General features: G+C 44.7%; 1 protein-coding gene across 5 annotated transcripts in view; it reads left to right on the plus strand.

Annotated features, from left to right (window-relative positions):
• adamtsl3 (ADAMTS-like 3) overlaps positions 1–20,623 on the plus strand; it is a 57,968-nt gene that overhangs the window by 2,769 nt on the left and 34,576 nt on the right. For all 5 annotated transcript variants that reach the window (XM_086104847.1, XM_086104848.1, XM_086104850.1 and 2 more), the window contains exon 2: positions 17,189–17,305. In XM_086104847.1, coding sequence (XP_085960973.1) covers positions 17,189–17,305 — 117 coding nt within the window. The remainder of the gene's footprint in view (positions 1–17,188; positions 17,306–20,623) is intronic.

Here is a 20,623-nt window from a genome sequence, read left to right on the forward strand (position 1 = left end):
TAATATTGTCATGCAAACTTAATGTACACATTGTTTCTAAATCGAACGATTAAATGTGGAGACCTCATACAGTCACACCGCCATGCGGGTCTTTATCTTTCAGCAGCAAACTGATCGGATTTGATTGCGTGATGACAATGATGCAGAGAATCTTCATTGAACTTTGACGAGCGTTTGTTGTGGGATGGAATGGGAAGTGAATTAATTTGGAGAAGGATTGGTCCCATTCGAGGAGTTAAAGCAACATCTGGCTTATAATGGATGGATGGATGGATGGATGGAGCAAGTTTTTGGAGTCTGTTAACAAGAAGGACTGCTTTCGGTTACACAACCAAATCTTTCATTCTCATCCCATTGTTGCCATCTGGTCTTCATCTCTGCCGAGTGTGCCTTTGCTGAAAAATGGGCGTGTGTAACGTCAGGCTAAATTGAAGTGGAGCTTATGTTTGCAAAGCATGAACTTTTCACGGAGTGTTGCTGGCATTCTTGCGTGAGCGAGTTGTACTATAGGTGTGCCGGGATGCTCCTGTTCCAAATTGGGGCGAGCAGGCGTTTATCCCGCCAGAGCTTGGCCGAAAGCTGTGAAACTCCATCCCGCCCTTGGTGCACTGGTGAATAAAAAGCCACCGGGAGCAGAATGAGTGATGGCAGATTCCAAAGGAAGCACTCGCAATGGACACTGGCAAAGAGCAGCGGAAGGCGTTGGAAAATGGGAAAGGGAACAGTCGTCCTCAGATGAGACACTGGCACTTGAATATTGTTGTGCAAACTTGATGGTGAACACAGCGGTGCCTTGACCTTGCCGCGTTGAGCCAAAATTGGCATTAGGAGCAAGTGTCAGATGCTCAAGGGAAGTCTGGAGGTAAAAAAAAAGGGTGATGACCTTGCATGTGGACACAAAGTTGCCAATGCATTTTCAGCCATTTATTCAATGTGACAAACAGTTAAACGCAGAAATGCAAAATGACAACACTCACAAGGAGCTGCTGCATTTGAACACTTAAGAGTGAAGAAGGGTTTGCGTTTTATGCGGGAAGAGGGTGTTGTGGGTGATATATACACAGGGTCAGGCATAATGATCTGACATATTTGTAGGTTAAATAAAAGGCAAATAAAGTAAAGAAACAATAAAGTGTTTTTATTCCCGAAAAGTACATATAATGCCATTCTGTTTCATTATGTTTTAAAAAATTAGGTGGAGTTCTGGCGGCGCGAGGTCGGCCGGTTGATTTTTGTTTCAATGCAGATCCAGTAGCTCTGAAGTTGGTAACCCATAACAAGATCGGGTTTCAAGCTGGTACGGGATCATGGCTACGAAGCGCTCGTTGTGTCGCCGTTACAGATTTGTTTGTTTTGATCGACGTTTCCACAACGAAAGTGCGATGCTCACCAGTCCAATTCATGGCAGCAACTGAAAAAGAAACGGAAAAACAATGGCATCATTAAGAAACAAAGCAAAATGGCATTCTATGAAAAAAAATGGCAGTATATGTACTTTTCGAAAATATAAACACTTTTTTGTTTCACTTTATTTGCCTTTTATTTAAGCTACACATGTGTCAGATCATTTTACCTGACACTAAATATATAAACTTCAGATTTGCTTTTACCGTCACTTGCCGCCAGGCAGAATGTCTGTGGCTCAAGCAAAACTGCTGCATCATTGCCAAGGGATATTTACCTCATAGCGTGCATTGTCAAGGGGCCACCAGTAGATGGCAACGTTACAGCAGAAGGCCATTTTTTTGTTTTTTTTCTTCCTCCTTGGGTAGTCCACCGTAGTGCGATTTGTACAGGTGGATGCTGCGTCCGCTCCCCTACTCCTGGACCTTCCTGTGAGTGTGTGTGTTTCGTCAGAAGGGAGGTTTGTTTCTCCCTATCCGAACTCTGGCGTTCTGTCCCCCATGAAACATGTTGGACTCCATCTGTCTCTTCCGTCATTGGAGTCGAGCGCTGTTGATTTATTCCCGTTTTGTTTGTCCCGAGCTGCGTCATCTGCTCAGCATATTTTTCACGCCGCTTACGACTGGAGCGTCGCGTTGAGCTCTCTCGGCTCTGCCCGAGCCTTGACCTCAGATCCCTTCCGAGGGCAGGAGCTGCAGCGGGAGCGCTGGGGAGTGGCCCTAACGAGAGGGGAGATCACAACTCGCTCTCCCCGGGGGAGGTCTAATTAGAGGGGAGTCAGGCTCGGAAGTGTGTGCGCTCTTGTCTAAGTGTTGAAAACGGTACTTGGGAGAGTTATAAAACTGGAAGGTGAGGCCCCATTTGACACTTCAGACGGCATGACGAGGAAATAATGGATGAAAAGGTCAACAAGAATGTTGAAATAGAAGCGGGGGTTTTCTAAAGTTTTCAACAACGCTGTTCTTTTAATCAGAGTTGCAAGTCAACTTTTCTAAGATTAATTTCTTTTGCACTGATTTTGAATCGCATCAGGTTTCCATAAAATACATAATGACAATACCATGGCATACAGTTATATATTTATAGCAATATTTATGAATTAAAGGTAAGGTTCTTTTTTTTCTGAAACATCATGCACTGAAAAAAAAAGTTGTGCTGAATATACCCAATTTTATTTTGTCAAGTGGTCGCACGGAATAAAATCATCTGGATCCAGAAACATTTTGAAGTAGACTAAACATCGAAGAAAAAAAAAGCATCTAAAGTCCAGATGGTTCTTTGATGTGCGGCCACTTGACAAAATAAAATTGAGCTAATTCCACCCCCATTTTTTTTATGTGTAGCTAGAAATGACAAAAATCTGTCTTTGTAGGTCAAACTTAAAACAAAAATATCCCACAAACATGATGTGCTATTCAGAAAAAAAACCAATTTTTTAAAATCAGCATGAAAAATACTTTTGGGGACACATGAAGTCATCTCTGTCATCAGTGTCATTATTACAATCATTGTATTATATAAAGTACATAGCTCTGCATAGCAAGACTCCATTTAGCTTAATGCTAACATATATTGAAAAACCCCATTTACATGCTAACGGTTAGCATCGATCACGTTTGAACACAAATGGTGGAGCAACTTTTTTAGACAGACAATGTGCCATATTATTACCAGGTCATATATTCTTTATATTTTGTAAAACGACGATCACAGTGTTGTACTGATTCACTCACAGGTGTAGTAGTAGCAGGAGATTTTTCTTCAATTATGTCCGTATGACTGTATTATCCTCTATTGTCTCCTAGTGGCCAAAGCCGCCAGAGCACACTGGATTGGATTGCGGAATTACATCTTAATGCTCAAACTGATTATTTCTTTCAAATTTGTTATTCTAAAGTACAATATTATAATGCTTTTTTTTGTGTGGGGATGGGGGGGTGGGGGATTCTGGAACGAATACATGGCTATTCCATTCATTTCATTGGGTAAAGATGATTTTTGGTAGGACCGTTTTGAATTAAACCTGTGTGTTAAGGCACCGCTGTACTAAAAGAATATCGAAGAATAAAGAAACGTTTATTTGGCGGCAAGTGCAGGACACATGTGAGGGAGGCCAATATTCAAGGAGTGAGAGCGGCAGATTCCGGTGAAGGATGTCCACAGAGCAAAAAGGCCAAGTCGAGGAAACGTACATGAAAGTGTGCCGCACGGAGCAGATAAAGTTGCACAGTCCTGGAGCAAGGAAACCGAGCGGCACTAATTCCAGATTCCGTGACAGCTTGGAAAACAAATAGAAGCGCGGCTATCTGTCTGCTGCTGAGAGAGGGCGGAAAGGAGATTGGATGGGAGTGTGAGAAATGTCGAAGTGGGAGGACAAAAAAGCTCAATCTGCTGCTAACAAGATTGCCTGGGTGACTGCTTGGGTGGCGCGTCATCCCTCTGGCCGCTCACTTATCAATAATTGAAAAACTCTTTTGAAGCAGCGGCAGGAGAGCAGATCTCCTCTCATCTATGCTCCTGCCTAAAGGAGCTGCGGTGCAAACAAACAAAAACAAAGCACATTTGGGACAGTTTAGAATGAAATGTTAACAAGTCAGTATTTTGATATTGTGGCCGGACAAAGGGGAGCAAAGTTAGCATAGCTTTGTGCCATTTTGGCTTCAAACCGCCACCTTGCTGTTGTCTAAATTGACCTTGAAGCGCCTTCGGAATCGCATTACAAAACCAAACCCACAAAACAGGTGAGACCTTCGCAATGTGCGCCCGAGGGCATTTTGATGTTGATTTCAGTCAACAACAGAGGGCGCTATAAGGCCAAAGTGACAGCCCTCTGACATGGATGAAAACAAACTTGTTAAGTGTGTTGTTTATTTTATTTCTGTTGATGCAAATTAGCACAAGAAATAGTCATTGTTGAAACACTTTTTTTTTTTTTTTTTTTTGCACTGCATGCAAAGGCCATATTTATGCTTATATCAGGTGGCAGCCGGGAGCATAACTTGAAGAACTAAGCGTGAACAGGACTTTTATTTTTTCATTTTTTATTTGATGTTTTGTATCAGCCTGCAGCATGTTGTTTCACTGCTGAACGGTGATGGATGTTTGACCTGTCCAAAGTCCAAAAAAAAAAAAAGAAAGAAAGAAAGCGCAGCCGCTGGCTACTGTTGTTCCAAGGCCTTGACGGCTTGACAGCCTTTGTCTGTGCATGGCGGTAAATTTGAAGTGCCACTGTGGAATTTCGTCCCGGCATACCTTCGCCCGATGACTTCGCCCAAAAGCTCGCGCTCGTTGTGAACTCAGTGGGGGACAGAACAAAACACGTAGGCCTGACTTGTTGGAATCTGTCGTCTGCCTCCGTCTATTCAACAGCCTCCTGCTCTGCAAGAGAAAGACGAAAAGTACATCTGATTTGTGCATTTGAGTGATATGCCCCCCCCCAAAATAAATAAATAAAAGCTCTTTTTGTTGATCAATTCATGTCAAAACTATTCCAATTTTCTTCGCATTTTAACTAAATGTGGCGTCAGTGTGTCATAACACAGAGCGAGTAACGTGCCAGCCAAACAATTGTTAAGCAATTGTTTTGCCAATGCAGAGAGGAAAGGAATGTGTGATTTAATTCTGACTGACAAAGCAGGAATGTTCCCACTCGCAAAAAAATGTTTGCAGGGTGACAGCCGCCATCTGCGTGTCATCTTGAGTGTGTTTTTTTGTTTGTTTGTTTTTTTGTTTTTTTTAAAGAATTCATATGACTGCGAGCGGTTGATTGGCAGGAGGGCAAAGCTGGAATGTGCTTTCTGAAAGCGGATGCAAATGGCTTTCTCACCATAACTGTCCCCCATAAATCCTTACATGATGGGCAGGTGGCCAGCAAGCGAGAAAGCGACCGAGCGAAGCCTCGTCATTTTGGAAAAGTCGAGAGGCTTGTACGTCAAGGTCCCTTTGTCCAGAGGAATAGTGGAGATGATATTAAGATGTGTCAAAGTACACTGGCCTGTCGACATCAGCTACAATACAGGGGTGATAGGCTACAGTCAGATCCATAAATATTTGGACACGACCAAAAGTAATGGGACAAATGAACATTCATCAATCAAACTTCATTGTCCAGCTACATTTTGAAGTTTGTCCAGTGAGTTCTGAAGCAAGCCACTGAAGATGAGAAGATATTGTTCCAAAACCGTGAATTCATCCTGTTGTTACTTTTGCCAGCAGTCACATAATCACTAAATTAAAATTGGCAGCCATACATGCCAACATTCGCACGGAACAGCCGAGCAGCCCATCCGTCCATTACTTTTACATACTCATACATACATACGTACATTACCCTCGCATTGAAGCTGGAAGTCTGCACTTAAAGCACATCTTTCATTTCATTTCCGACTCATTGTGGCGGTGTGTAGAGGCAAAACGATCACAATTGTGTCGGAGTACCAATATTTACACAGCTGGTTGTACCGGCGAACATTATCACAAGTTTTTATGCTCCTATGGTCAAAAGAAAAAAAATCCACTGCTGCGGTATCACTTGTATCATGATATATCTGCTGTATCGTGATACTATCGACTAGACTTGTATCGTGATTATTATTTTAATATTTATTTTGATATTTGCTGTATGGTGACACTATAGACTACACTTGTATCGTGATATGATATCTGCCGTATCGTGATACCATCGACTCTAAGGTCACTATTAAGTGTTCTTGATTTCCACCATATTAACGTCGGTGACATTTAGTATTTGGCACCTACATGTAAATAAGCCAAGAACGGTCTTTTCATTGAGCTCGCGGCGAATATTAAACTTTTTTTTATAATGCACACCGGCCTCGTGTAATTGCAAGTTTTCTGCACAAGTCAGTTCAAAACATGTTAATTAGCAGCAAAAGCCTGGCAGCTGGCGAGACATCAACATATTTGGCCAACGAGCCGTTTTGCACAACCATTGAGGCATTTATTGCTTTTCCCCCCCTCTGACGCCAGCGACCAAAATGCTTACTCGCGCGCCCTCAATATTGCAACATTTGCTTGCTTGTAATTGCTGTGGTTAATTTGTGGAGACTTTTTTTTCTGGGGGGGGGGGGGGGAGTGCGGGCAGGATTTATTAAAACAAAATGGCAGGGGTTTTTTTTCTGTTTGCAAAATCACCGTAGATCGAAGCACCCGTGCGATATTCTGCCCCTCATCTTTGCGTAGAGCTTGTCTTCCAAAGCTGTGTTTTCCATTAATTGTCTGGTTTTATGGACGCATTCAAGCGTATGACACAAGCAGCGTGCAGATGTATTTTTGTCATAAATCCTGGTTTGGTGTCATCATACTCAGCCGCTCCCTTTTCCTGGAACCAATCGATTTTTGGTTGCCTGCGCCTCGCTGGTTGGACTCTCCAAATGGATGACTGCTGCTTCTTTTGCTGGCCCTGTAGAGTCGAGGTAGGGTCACAGAGGGTACAATTATTTCCTCTTAGAGAGTGAAAAGGATAGGGATGGGGGGTTTTTTTGTTTGTTTTTATGGTAACATCCCATGCCAGATTGTTTGTTGCAGTGCCCCGGTGTGTTTTGCTCGTGGACCCTTTGTGAACCCCGCATGCCCGAGCTATCTGGATGACGCAAGAGAATCAGGGCAGATCCAGCACTTGTGTCTCATCACTTTCAGGCACACCCAGCTGTTGTCATAATTCTTCCCATTTGAAAGGCCTTCTGTGCTTCTGTCTTCTTGGATTGTCCATGTCACTGGACAGAAACAGGGTTGATTTTTTATTATTTTTTTCTCGGTGGGATGGGTTCTCCACCCATCGACTAAAAGCGCTCTCGTAAACCATGAGCGTGACGAAATGAAAAGCAGGGAAGAATTACACTCCCCAAAACGTACTCTTCAATCACACCTCATAAAAATAAATCCAGACCGTGCTAGGGTAGGATCAGTAGGATCTCATCGGGTTACTTTGTCAGAGCTTTTCGTGTCCTTCCTTGGGACTCGTGCCTCTTTTTGGCCTCGATCCTTTTCTGTCCGATTTCTCAGCAAAGTCCTCGAATAATTCCCAAGAAGCCGGTGTGTATAAAGTGTTGTCATATCTTTTACAAATGTCCGTCTTCCAGCGTCCATGCGATTCGCTTCTTCCTTGGCCACCTCACCCATCAAGATTAGCAGTTGTGCTTGGCACACGCCCGCCTGCTGAAGGCATCACATTTACGGGACAGGAGCGGTCCAGGGGGTCCTTCTCATTCTTTTTGAGAACTTGAGAGAAAGGTCTGTGAAATCTCCCTTTCCAATGGGATCTTGTTGTCCAAAGAACCTTTTGTGCCACTTTTACTTTCAGACTTTCTGGATCCATGAGGGAGAACAGTATTGGTGGCACCATGCTGCGCTCCATCTCTCCATCTCTTGACTTGACACATACCCTCGGGGTCTTTGCATCTTTTCTGGGTAGCGGCGTATTTGGGGCGTATCTTATTTTGAAGGCCCGTTTAAATGTTACCATAGCGACCATGAGTGTTGCGGCCAGATCGGACGTTCCTCGTGTCATGATTCGTGTTTATTATTATGTTTTGAATATACCGCAGTTTTCATGCAGGTCATATCATATTATTTTTTTGTATTTATCCGTCACACCTTAAAGGTCGGTCCCTTGAAAATATTGTCTGACATTAAGTTGGGGACCACTGCTCTAAGTTGCTCAGCTTGCCATTGTCTCATTGCACCTTGGTTTAAAAATTCAGCTCTGTTTTTCTGTATAGCCGAAGCGCTCAAGACTCACCATTGGTGCCCCATTTATGGAGTTTAACCTGCTTTTTTTTCCTCCCTTTTTTTGAAATGGGAAGGACTGGGTTAGGACAGAAGCCAGGGATTCTTCAACACGCTTGTTCTGAAGCTATGCCCAACGTTGCCAAACCCTGCTCCCCGCTGAGATGACCCTGGGCATGCGCTCCAGCTGTACAAACACAGCCTTATTGCCGAACACACTCTCATGTTTAAGCTGAGCCAAATCCAATTATTTAGCTAGCCTTGAGACTCCCCTGCTCCTTCTTTTATATATACTGTATACACATATGCATTTTATAATATTTCAGTAGCACCTATTCAGCTGCCATGTTCAGATCATGAGTAGCTCTGCCAGGCTAAACAAGCCTGACAAATACGCTCCACTCTTCTCTTCTAGCCGGCACGGTGGTTGACTGGTTAGCACGTCGGCCTCACAGTGCAAAGTGGGTTTTCTCCGGGTACCAAAGACAGCTGGGATATAGCTCCAGCACGCCCGTAACCCTTGTGAGGATAAGTGGATTTGAAAATGGTTCAATGGATGGATGTTCTCTTCTCCGTCTTTCTTGTGGTTGTTCCAGCTTCCCGCAAACATGTCAGCTTTTGCTCAACTCCAGCTTGACACTTTTGATCCATTTTGTTTGAAAAGTCGACAACGTCGACAGGGAGCGAGTGCTAAGACTCACATGGTCACCAGTCAACATGAACAATTGGCTACTGGGGAATCCAGCCCACATGAACATAAGCGCGTCCAGGCAGCTGTGTTACCTTCAATCACCTTGCCTGCTGACTTTTTTAAATGAACTTTGGGGGGGGGGGGATATTTTGAAGCTGCCACATCACGCTCTGGACCCCTCACTTTAAAGAATGGCTGTGCTCCAAATGTCAGTGGTATAATTCTTGCAAAATTTCCTTCTTCCCAGCCATCGCACAAGAGTGACAGGGAAGTTTGAATGATTCATCAACGTACTGTCGACGATGCCGAAGTTCCAAACACACATTTTCGGACTGAATTTTAGCCTAACTTTCTTTAACCCTTTCATGCACTCTGTAACCCAGGGGTCGGCGACCAAAAATGTTGAAAGAGCCATATTGGACCCAAAAAAACCCCCAAAAACAAATATGTCTGGAGCCGCAAAAAAATAAAAGCCTTATAATGAAAGCAACAGATGCTGTATGTAGCTATATTAGCCTACTATCAACATGACTAAATTGGCTACAAATACACAACGAGCATTCATGATCAAAAGTTTTTTGTTTTTCCCCTGCAGTTCATCCTGTAGAGCAGGGGTGCCCAAACTTTTTTGACGGAACTTTTCGATCAACCAACCTCCCGCGATCGACACGTTACCGCACACGCACGCACACACTTACACACTCATGCCGTAATGAGCAACAGCCATAACAGCCGCCAAGATGAATGAGGCACGGGACGCACTTTTGCAGCATGCTAACTATCGTTAGCATTTAAAAATTCTTCTCTCGGGCAAGTGCCCTCAGTGGGGCATTTCTCAATAATAAAAACAACAGGCTGTTTTTATTTATTTATTTATTTTTTAACAACAGCCCCCTGACTGACATCCCGCCCTGCTAATAGAAACATGTGTTGCAGGCTATGACGCAAATCATCCTTGACGAAATGTTGAAATTGAATATTTATTCTACACATTTTTACAGCATTGGAAAACGTTAAGTTTTGTGTCATGTTTGTCCTCTTATAGAAACCATATTAAAACAAAAAAAGATACCCCCCCCCCCGTCTTTTTCCATTTTCAAAAAAATTTGAAAAAGCTCCAGGGAGCCACTAGGGGGCACTAAAGAGCCGCATGCGGCTCTTGAGCCGAGGGTTGCCGACCCCCGTTCTTACCCAAAAATATGAAAAAATATGATAAGGTGTCCACTGTAGTAACCGCTGTCCCTGAAAAGGTTAATGTCTTCTTGAAAGACAGTCAGCATCCCCCCGCGTTCTCCCATGTTTGTTGGTTACCTTTCAATGAAGGTTTCTAAGCTAATTGTACGCTGTGGGAGCCACACTGACAAGACAATGGTCGGACCAATGGACGCGGTGGCACCATTAGACCGGTGAGAGAAAAACCCAACGGTCTGTGATCTCCGTTTTGAGACCCTGTTATCATGGATTTGACCGTTGCCTTTTATCATGAGAAGAAGAGCAGCTGGATACAGGTGTTAAGGTTTAGTTAAAGGCTGAGGCCTAGCTGACCGCTAAAAGCTTTGGAGCACGTTATGAAAGCTGGGTTATTGGCTTTTAACAAAGAAGCGCACAAATGCCTTCACGCTACAGCAACAAGGTTATGGATGACGAATTCCACCAATTAAGAAATGTCGTACACTGGGTTGGCAAGTTTGCGCCACAATTATGGTTAGCCAGTGACCGCAGACGGCGCTCTGGAGTTGAGCATGGCGACTGTTGCTGCTGGCCAATAAAAAAAAATAAAATAAAAAGGGTTCAGCACAACTCAACAGAACAAACTTCTTGGCTCCAACGCACTTGCGTGGGAATCTTCAGCGATCGCATTTTATGCTTAATGGTTCTTGCTTTACAGCACCCAGGTTTCATTTCCTTCATTGAATGTGGTCGCGATTTGGGCCAAAGGCTTGCCAGTTTTGTTCTTTGTGTATTTCAAAGAAAACAGCTACTCCAGCATCGGTCTTCTGGGAGGTCTGGCGTGGGCAGCTTGCTTTTTAAAAGTAAAAGGGCTCCTTGTTTTGGTGTGGGGGGGGGGGGGGGGGGGGGGTGAACTGCCGCAGTTGATTCGACAGAGGTCTGCATTGTGATGGTGCATTGTTGCGACCAAAATGGATAGAATGAAATACATTGACCAGAATTGTATGCATTCTCTCGTCGGGGGAAAAGTACTGAATTGTGTGGGGGGGTTTTTTTCTCACATGCTGTTACTGTTACAGCGATAAGATAATTGAAAAATGACCGGCTTCCTGGAGAAGGCCTCACTCAAGGCAACTTTTTTTTTTTTCAAGAAGAATTTTATTCGTGTTATCTCTCAGGTCAGTCTGAACTTATGGAACGACTCCTACTTCTTTCTTGATGTTCCCCGAAGTGTTGATCCCCGACTCAATTGAAACTTCAGCTTTGCACTTTGTATTCAAAGTGTAACGCCTTCAAGCGGTGGACCTCACATGTTGTCATCCGCGATCCTGTGCCGGTCACTTTTGGAGCCAGCAGCCCAACAGGGAACCCGTTGTCCTTGGACGCGCGGAACATTGTGCCACCCGGCTGTCCGTCTGAATCCCTCGACGAGGCGATGTGATGAGGAGCGGCAGATGTTTCTGGGGTTTGCGTCTACGCAGTGTGTGGTGATAAATAAAACTCTGAACTCAATCGCCGCTGCTGTTTTTTTTGTGGCTTTCTTGCGCCGCAAGCCCATCCATCCATCTTTGTCGCAGCTGTGTGGTCTTGCGCTAAATGGCTTCAAACCACACCTTGCTTCATGACTGCTTCGAGCCGGCGATTGTGGTGATTCAGTGCAGTGGCAACCAGATGAAAGAAATCAATTGCACCTTTTCAAGGGAGAACTGCAGCGCAAGTGAGTCCTGCTCACTTGCCAGCCTTTGATCGTGTGAATGCATCGAACGATAATGACATGGACTGGTCTGAAAGGCATATAAACACTTTCTTTCAGACTTGATTTTATCAACAGCTCGTCTACGACACTAAATCACTTATCCCGGATTTTTAAAATAACATTAAATATGCGAAGATATGTTTTCTAGAGGGTCAGCCTGGTGGTCGACTGGTTCACAAGTCACAGTGCAAAGGTCGTGGGTTCGATTCCGGCTCTGGCTTTCCTGTGTGGAGTTTTCATGTTCTCCTCGGGCCTTAGTGGGTTTTCTCCGGGTATTCCTCCCACATTCCAAAAGCATGCATGACAGGCTGATTGAACACTCAAAATTGTCCCTCGGTATGAGTCTGAGCGCGGATGTTTGTTTGTCTCTGTGTGCCCTGCGATTGATTGGCAACCGGTTCAGGGTGTCCCCTGCCTACCGCCCGAAGACGGATGGGATTGTCTCCAGCACCCCCCGTGACCCTTGTGAGGATAACCGGATTAGAAAATGGATTAGGTATGACTAAATCTTAGTACCAACAGCAAAAAAGTTATATCCAAGTGATTCTTCCCGCTGACCATTACGGAATAGCGCCTGAGGTTCAGAGTTAAGCACCGTCACATTCGAGTACCGATGCAAAGTTGAACAAAAGTCGAGCGTTGCAGCCGAAGTCACCAATCCTGAAAATGATCATAGCCAGCCGATGAAACGTCGCTCCAGCCTTGACTCGTTCAAAACATCGAGTTACCCATTTATAAATACACCAAGTGCAACTCAATCTTCTATTCGAATCGAAATGATTTGTAGCATTTATTGCTCAATACGCCGTAACAAAGGCATTGCAAGTTGTTGCATCATCGGAGCGAACTGGCTCAATCTGATTTTGATTTAGCGGTAATTGGATCTTTGTGGCTCGAATCTCCACAGGCTGCTTTATCTCTGCCCTCCTCTATTCAAATGAATAACATTTTGAAACGCCGCTTGGCACGAGGCAAAATGATGGATTAGTCAATCTTGCTTTTTGGATGCAAGGACAAAGGAGATCCCGGCAGAGGAGCGAAAAGATGGATGATTTCGGGGGGGGGGGGGGCAAATCAGGATTGTCCACCCGCTCTTGCTTGAGTTTCACATACTTACATAATCTCCCGCCTGTGTTACACGCGGGGCCAAGGCCATCAATCACGGGGAGAGTCAGTAGTCAGGAAAACAAGTGGCCTTTTTTTCATATTTAAGTGGGTGTGATGGAAGATGCGTTTTTGCGTGGATGTCATCGCAAAAGTCCGACTGAAGCTTTCCAGCTGCTTCTTTTTGAAGCTCTCAACCAAAGCCAAGCCAATGCGCATGACCGTAAAGAAATGCAATCGGCGATCTGTGAATTTACCTCTTTGAGAACCCCCGCGTAAGAAAAGAAGCCCCAAGTGTTGCTCCGGGCCTTTTGTGTCGACGTTCTTTCAGGAAATAACAAGCGACGATGCCGTCGCCGACGATGCCGTCGCCGACATCACCGTGGGAACCAATGTGTGCCTGTCATGACTTCCTGCCGCTGATATGCACTTGAAGCACCAAAGGGGCCAAAGGTGTCAATTTCCTCTTTGACACATGAAAGCTCACTGATCCGACTGAACTCTTCCAGGGGTCCGCTGTCGCTGCGCATGGTTTTGCTTTCCGGTTGGGCGGTTACGAACTTTGTTGCTGTTTTTGTGAGCTCTCAAAAGAGCTCTTTTGAGGGCCTCATTTAAAAAAACAAAAACTCCACATTAAATGTCAAACCAGCTATTACCTAACACGACAACCACACAGTGTCTGGTAGGGAGATTAATGTACGTGGTAAATATATTTTGGTCGCGTGACATTTTTCCTCACTCCGTAAAGACTCCCGATGGTGGATTTCACAGCTCTTTGTGTTTGTTTTGTCGCACCGCATCATCACCTCGTAGACGTTCGGCCACTGTGGCCACACACATGGCCGGCAGGTGGGCTAAATCTCCAAGGAATGATGCCATTTGCTTTTGTTACACTCTCTGATCATATGTTTGCGTTGCAGTCTCTTTTTGTCCGCTCCGACGCGATGAGCCATGATTTAGAGCAAGGCGAGGAGGACGCAGCCGTTATAAACATTATCGGATTCGCTCCCTGTTTGTTTTACGGGCCGATAGTTTATGGTCCCAAACGCTAGCAGAGAGTTGGAGAAAAATGGCCGCCGACCACCATCATAAAAAAATGATGGATGCTGTAACCTTCGTAGGATCCAGTTCCCGTTTACCCCCCGCAAAGAAACTTTTGCGCTATTATGCGTTTTCAGGACCTGTTTAAGGCGACAGCTGCTGCAGCAATTAGTTTCATTCGAGTTCCTCTCAAAGGTGTTTGATCAGGTCGAAGAATGGATCGACGCAGTCGAGCTCAAGCCGTTGCCGCAAAGTTGGACGCGTCGACCGGTCTTCATAAAGAACCCGTGTTCGGCAGACGGATGACACTCAAGAGACGGAGAAGTTGAAAGGAATCTGGCAGAAGGGCTTTGAGACATTCGGTGAAGGGTTTTGAAGAAGGTTTTGGAAGATAATGAAACAATCCATCAGGAAGCGGAAAACGCGATGCAAGTGCTACTCTGGTTTCTTCGCTATCCTGTGTGAAAAGGGAAAATTGTTTTTTTTTGCAAGACAAGCCAAAATTATGTCATGGCTTTTATTACTCTTATCTGTCGGAAAATTAGAGAGTAGCCACAAACAAGTCTAATCGCTCCTTCATCCCGGAGTTTCATCACGATGAGCAGAAAAATCTCACATTTGGACAAGGTCCGGCTATGGCCAAACTCCTCCGATACGACAGAAAAAAAAGAGGTTCCTTTCATTTGCTCTGACTAGATGAGCGCTGAGGGAGAAGAAAAGAAGGCCACGATGTTTCCTCTTCCAAGATGTGTTCAGTGAATGCTTGCATAAATCCCTCGAACGTGGATTAGCAAAAATATCTTTTCCTCTTCGCTTCCATTCAGACAGAAGCGGGTCTTCAAAAAGGTCTGCCCTTATTGAAACGTTGGACGTGGATTTAATCAAAGGCAGGCCTGCCTGGAACACGAGTCCAAGTTTTTGCGCTTTGCTAGCTAGCATGGTCAGAGTTTCTCGCTTTTGTTTTTGTTCTTTCCCTCCTGGAAGCTGGCACGATGTCAATGACATAACATAAGGCTGCCGTTGATTCATGCATGACGCGGCGTAACCTCGAAACTCGCTTCCTCTCCGCTTCCTCTCCACAGACTTTGAAATAATCAAACTGGCCTCGGAGGATCCTGAGTCGTTGACCTCGTTGTTATCTTCTTGACTTTTGTCGCTTGCCCTTCGTCACACCCATGCACATTTTTAGCTCATGTGGATACCTGTCGGAGGAATGGCTGGTGGTTTAACCTCTGTCAAGTTTGCGCACGGCTTCAACGTGATGTTGCGGGAGCTATGATGTCATACGGCGGCCCTTCCAAACACAACCGCAGTCCCTTCTCGGGCTTGAGGCGTTCCAGCGGTTAGTAAGTTTGAATTGTCAGCGCCGGTGGGCGGGAACGACACGCTTGGTTGCAATGCTGGACATTGTGGCTTAAATCTCGTGTTTTGTTGGATTTTGATAAAGTGTCCTCGTGTCGGCCATTTGCGTTGCCACATTCAATCCATTACATGTGCATTGATAGGTTTTGCGGGGGTCTTGAGACCGCTTGGGAAACATGCAGTTGAGCCATGTGATTATCGTTTCTCACATGTATAAAGTGAATTTTAGTGGTTTTTCACGTCTGACTGCCATGCTTCCAAGGGCGAGTTATTTTGCTGTTGGCTAGGGGAAAAAAAAAACTGCTTTCAGAGATTAATACATCGACCCCAACCCTTTAAACCAAATTTGATCCAACTTACTTAAGAGAAGAAGTTTTTCTCACAGAGGGCCTCACGGGTGCAATTTCTGTACCGCTTTGGAACCACTAAGGTCAAACAAAATGTGTTCTAGGATGAATAGTTTGGGGGTTTTCATTATAGTGTGTATATTTTCATTTTGACTTTCTTTAAATTCAGTTTTAATGACCGTATTTTTTTGGATTATACATCGCTCCGGATTATAAATCGCACCAGCCAAAAAATGCATAATTAAGAAGGAAAAAAACATATATAAGTCGCATTTTTGGGAGAAATGTATTTGATAAAATCCAACACCAAAAACATACATGTCATCTTGAAAGGCAATTTAAAATAAAAATAAAACAACAATACAACAATAGAACAACAGGCTGAATAAGTGTACGGTATACTAACGTTACATGACTGACATGCCTGGTAATGTCAGTAACGACGTAACATATTAAGAGTTATTCAGATAACTAAGGAACATGCTAACAAGTTTACCAAACTATCAGTTTCACTCCAAATCAATAAATCCAATGAAATCTTCATCCTCTGTGTCTTTTTAAACAACTCCCCCAACTCGGGAGGTAGATGATGCGCCGCTTCCTCTTCTACGTCGCTTACGTCAGACTCATCGTCGATTTATCAACACAGGCCGAGAGCGCCCTCTTGTGGTTTGAAAATAACATGTGAAATGACATAATCACGTGTTAATAATTTTACACGTAAATTGCTCCAAAGTATAAGTCACACCCCCGCCAAAGTATGAAAAAAAAACTGCGACTTATAGTCCGGAAAATACGGTAGTGTTTTCGAGCGCGCTTTTTCTTTTTTCTTTTTTTTTAATTTTGAGGGCAAATGCATCACTTTATTTTAGTTTTAGTATTAGTTTTTGTAAATCCATGGAGTATTTGTCAAGTGCAAGGTAAAGAAAACATCCCAAAGCACTGTGGTATAAAGTAATCTTACTTTATGACAAATTCTCAAAACGAACTGATCTTCCTTCCTCTGTACGGACGTACGGCAATACCAAAATAAATTCACTTAAAATCAACCCTGAAAGCTCATGTACGGCATGCATTGACGAAGACGAGCACGTGCCGTACCTGCGCTGGCATTCCCAGTCGACGCGAGAATCCCCTCCCACGTCGTCTGCTCAGCTCACTCTTAACTTGGCAAAGGGAGTTGCCCCGTGTCATTGCCGGGTGTTTACGAGCCTCGGAGAGCAGCTGCGGGCCCCCTGATCTGTGAATCCTCGAGAATGCGGGTCCTGCTGTGTTGCTAATGGGCCCTGTCCAACATTCCTCCCGCCTGTCCACCGCCACACGAGACGGGAGACTCGCTGATGTCCGATGACATCACATCCTTCCCACATGTCGCCTGTCAAGAAGCACTTAAATGATTGCACGCAAAAACAAATGTTTTCCTACGTTATAAATAATTCACCTGCGTCGCCAAATGAATCATTCCAGTGTTTTTGCAGCGCTTGGATTTACATTCGCTCGTTACGTTGTGCTGGCCATTTTTCTAGTTAGCCCGAGGACACCGCTGATGGAATCTCTTGTTTCCAGGTTTTCGTGTGGGCCGACAATGGAGATGCAGTGTTCATCCGAGAGTTCACCCTAATTCGACCAGACCACTTCTCCGAGGAGCCTCCCCACGACACCAGCCAAAAACCTGAGGATCCGGTAAACAATTTTTAATTCCATGTCAGGACGATTTGTATACATTCCTTAATAATTCCTACGGAACGGAATGGCCGTGTCCCATGGAAGCTAGCAACTGCCAATAAATCAAATGTGTTTACGCACGGGGAGGATTCCACTTGCTAATGATGTGAATGGCGGTTTGAACATGAAGCATTGCAGCGGATGCAAATTGACACTGGCAAAAACCCGATACGGCGAAACCCCACTCTTGGCGAGCGATAGCGACCTGATCTGAGCTGACCATTAAGACGCGACATCCCTTATACAAACGCGCCACCCCCAGCTACCGGATCATTTGTTTTGCGTTGTCGTGCGTATGACATTTTCAGTTTCCGAGTGAAATAAATGAGTTGATATTCCTTGAAATGATGCATGCCCCAGCAAAAAAAAAACTTTGCGGGCTTGGAAGGCCGACTACATGAAAAGCGAATGAGTGATGTCAGCAGAGACTCGTTAGCTCTCGTGTATCATGCTAACACGTCTTAAGACCGGGAGGCCGCAGACTCCCTGGAGCCGTATTTGTGATTCCTTTCAGCACTCACTTGGTCTCGGACTCCATGTTCCTTGTTGGATCTTGGTTCAATATTGAGCTTGATTCGCGGCCAAGATAAACACGGCTTAATTAGCGAGCGCTCCGGGAGGCGGATCGCGGCCTCCGATGAGTATTCGCTTTGACTTCTGTGAGTATGCCAGGGTCGCTTGGCGCGCATTAAGGCTGACCTAGCCTGCACCCTTTACCGCGTCCCTCGGGAAGGGGGCCGACAGGTTTGCTCTCTCCTGGTTTTCCTCGCCGACGCTTTCCGACGCTATACTTCAGCGGACTCCGCCGTGAATGAGCTTCGAGCAAATCGGCATCCACAGACAAAGAGTCGTAGTCCATCGTGGCTCTGATGACTGAAATGTTGGCCGACTCCCCATTTTTTTTCCTCTCGGGGACATTTTCCCAGATGATTTGCTCCTGTTCTTCATGTTCAAAAGCAGTCAAATAAATGCCAGCGTAGGTGAAGGCTTTCAAAGACCTGTTTGTGAGATTTGAGGCGTGGGAGAGGAAAACTCTTGGTGATTGAACAAAAGAGGAGTGAGGTGGTGACAGGATCAAGCGTGTGGATTTCTGCTCAGCCGGCTACCGTCTAGACGGCAAATGCGTTCATCCTTGAGATAGACCACTTTGAAGTGAAAGGTAATCTCTCCTTTCGCGTGGGCTTGTTTGGAACCCTATTTGTTGGACAAATATGGCTTGGCTTCACACCAGTGCTGACCGAGCTGTACGGAGGCTCCGGCATGAATGTGCATAAGGTTTGAAAACAAATAACAGCTAACGCGGTAACAACTCACAACTTTATGGCCAAGGCGCATTGACTGCAGCTTTGGGTCAAATGTGGGGGGGATGATCCCCGACCAAAACCAGTCAGGATGTGCGATAGCATATGACGGTGAAGTGGTTATAATGACAGCCTTGAGTTAGCGGTTTTAGAAACGGATTTGTCCTCGTACTGCAGGTTGAAAGAGTGTCAAATTGTTGTTGTTGTTTTTGTATAATCCAGCGCAAGTCGTTGTGTTTGGGAAAGTGTGGCAAAGGGCAAGCAGGATGTGCACTCAATGGCCCAGCCTCACATGCCGTGTTTAGCTTCTACATCAGGTTTTTAGATCGTTTTTTTTTTCTTTTAACATAAAAAAAAAAAAATGCTGAGAAACATACAATATGTTTTCCATGAAAGAAAAAAATCTGGTGGAAAGCTGGAGAGACAAAACCTGAAAAAAATTGGGGGGGGGGGAATCCACCCACCCATCCATCCATTATTTAAACAACTTATCCAAAATATAAAATATTGAAAAAAGAAAAAAAATGAGAATGCAAATCCATAGGTGTCATAGATGTAAGTGTCCACTGTAGTCTTAAGTTGTTATATCTTGCCATATACTTCAACGTGAGTCAGCCTATTACTTTTGGGGGGCATATTTGGAATGATATGTAGGTCAAACAGTACTTAAATAAAATGAATAATTTTGAGTGAATTGGTTTTTGTGACAAAAATGTGCGTCATGAGTTCTTGCACTAAATGTTGGTTTCTTGGTTTTCATTCATTCATTCATTTTCCGAATCGCTTAATCCTCACTAGGGTCGCGCGGGGTCTGGAGCCTATCCCAGCTGTCTTCGGGCAGTAGGCAGGGGACACCCCGAATTGGTTGCCAGTCAATCGCAGGGCACACAGAGACGAACAACCACCCTCGCCCACACTCACACCTAGGGACAATTTAGAGTGTTCAATCAGCCTACCATGCATGTCTTTGGAATGTGGGAGGAAACCGGAGTACCCGGAGAAAACCCACACAGGCCCGGGGAGAACATGCAAACTCCACACAGGGAGGCCGGAGCTGGAATCGAACCCGGTACCTCTACACTGTGAAGTCGACGTGCTAACCACTGGACTACCGGGCCGCCCTTCTTGGTTTTGTGTCCTTCAATTTTATTTCTTTTCTTTTTTTTTTTTTTTAATGCAAGAGAACCCTTCGCACATGAAAAGAAATTATAGCATGGCCTTATTTTGGTGTTTGGATGTCTTCTTCATGCATTGAAAAATTTATTATCAGAATTGAAATAGATCAAGTACGCGTATTATATATATTTTTTATCAATTAGGACTGATGAAAAATTGTGCCCCCCCCACCCCCTCCAGCATTTATACAGCCCATCCCTGCTCCACATCAAGGTGCACAATTAAGCACTGCGTTGATCTTTGTTAGGCATGTATGCGTGTTAGTTTTTGGCAAGTGCTGCTGATGTTTGGCTCAAGCTTTTTCTCTCAATGTGCACCTGGATTTGAACCTTGCCTTGGTATACACGCAGCAGCACATCCATACAGTCATGCTTCTGTCGAGAAACAACACTTTGATTCATCCGTCCGTCCAATTTCCAAACTGCGTATCCTCCGGGTGGCTCTCAGGTGATCTGAAGCCCATCCGAGCTGACATTTTGAGCAAGAATAAATCCAACTTGAATGTCAAAATGTTTGCAACAAAAGACAGCGATTCTTTGCAGAATAAGAAACGATGCCATGAAAAGCACGGAATGGTCGTTTGGGGAAGGAGCCCATATTTGCCTCGCTGACATGTTTGCTTTGACTAACCCCGTGTAAATTTACAAAATGCTGTTTGGACAGAAGCTCCCGAGCAATGAATGTGGTGTCGAGCCACGTGGCGTTGGCTCATTGAAGCCTTCTGTTTGTTCCATCAACATCGGCCCTCAGTAAATCCCTGGCAAGCCACGCGACCACCCCCGGCTTCATGTGGTCTTGC

Source organism: Hippocampus guttulatus, chromosome 2, assembly GCF_054856545.1.
Source record: "Hippocampus guttulatus isolate MCC_2025c chromosome 2, RoL_Hgut_1.0, whole genome shotgun sequence".
NCBI classification, from domain to species: Eukaryota; Metazoa; Chordata; class Actinopteri; order Syngnathiformes; family Syngnathidae; genus Hippocampus; species Hippocampus guttulatus.